Below are 1089 nucleotides of genomic sequence, written 5' to 3' on the forward strand. Positions count from 1 at the left end.
GGGGGAGGGGGCTGCCGCGGCTGAAGGCGGGTCCAGAGCCCTGGCGGGGTGCAGTCGCACGCCGGGGTTGCACGGGAAACCAGAACCAAAGAGCTTTTTGCCTTGAGCTCCAGCGTAATCCTTACTGGCCGACGTCCCCCTCGTCTGATCTGGACCAAGAGGTGTTACAGCCGGAGGTAAAAACCGGGGCTCCGTAGGGGCGTTCGGCATCTCTGGGCTTTTGTTTGTGGTGGCGCTCGTTAGCGGGTTGTGCTGTGGCACCCGACGGACCTCGGGCAACTCCTGCTGCTCCTCAAAGCTACAGGACAAGAATGTTCTTTCCCGAGGGCCCATGTCTTCAGGCTTCTGAGAGGCATTTGCCACACGGGCCAGCTGGTCTTGGCAGCCTGAAGTCGAGCCAGCTTTGGAATGTTTTTCTGGAAGAGACTGATCCTCCTCCGCCACAGGCAGCGCCGCCCCTGAGCCGACCTTCTCCTGGGGATCTGCGGAAGATCTCGTCGAGTGGAGGAGGTCATCACTCCTGCTCAGGGCACTCGTCTTTGTTCCTACATCTGGAGAAGATTCTTTGCCAACATAGCCACTGCCACCCCTCTCCATCTGCAGGGAGCGGCTCTCCGGCAGCTTGTCCAGTGGCAGCTCTGTAACTCCCAGCCTGATGCCGGTGCCAGATCCTGGAAGGGCTTCCTCCAGCAGAAGGTTCCCCTTAAGCAGCTGCATCACCAAAGGGCTGTTGGTTTCCACAGAGGACACAAGCCGCGCAGGAGCCGCCGGCCGCGCGGCTCTCTGGGGCGATGACGTGTACGGTCCCCGTCCTGGAGGCAGCAGTGCAGCACTCCTCGCCGCAGCCGCGGGGAAGTCCGTGACGTAGGACAGACTGTCTGTGTCCACGGACGACTTCGATCTACTCTTGTCACCCCTCTCGGCACTGCTGTGACAGGAGTTGTCTTCCCCAGCTGCCTCCCTGCAGCTGGCGCTCGTGAAACACGCGTCCTGCCCCGCTCCGGTGCTCTCATCGGCCACGTCAGCTTCAAAATCTGAGGCCGTGTCGGTGGTTTCGCTGTGCGTACTCTGCCACTCGTCTTCGCCGTC

At 61.6% G+C, this 1089-nt stretch overlaps 1 protein-coding gene across 1 annotated transcript in view; it reads right to left on the reverse strand.

The window, feature by feature from the left end:
• The window catches only part of ASXL1 (additional sex combs like transcriptional regulator 1), a gene marked incomplete at its 3' end in the record, with an annotated part of 11226 nt that overhangs the window by 580 nt on the left and 9557 nt on the right, over window positions 1-1089 (reverse strand). Inside the window, 1 exon segment of the mRNA XM_010133415.1 lies at window positions 16-1074. Within this exon segment, the coding sequence (XP_010131717.1) occupies window positions 16-1074 (1059 nt within the window).

This window comes from Buceros rhinoceros, unplaced genomic scaffold, assembly GCF_000710305.1.
Source record: "Buceros rhinoceros silvestris isolate BGI_N320 unplaced genomic scaffold, ASM71030v1 scaffold21003, whole genome shotgun sequence".
Classification (NCBI taxonomy): domain Eukaryota; kingdom Metazoa; phylum Chordata; class Aves; order Bucerotiformes; family Bucerotidae; genus Buceros; species Buceros rhinoceros.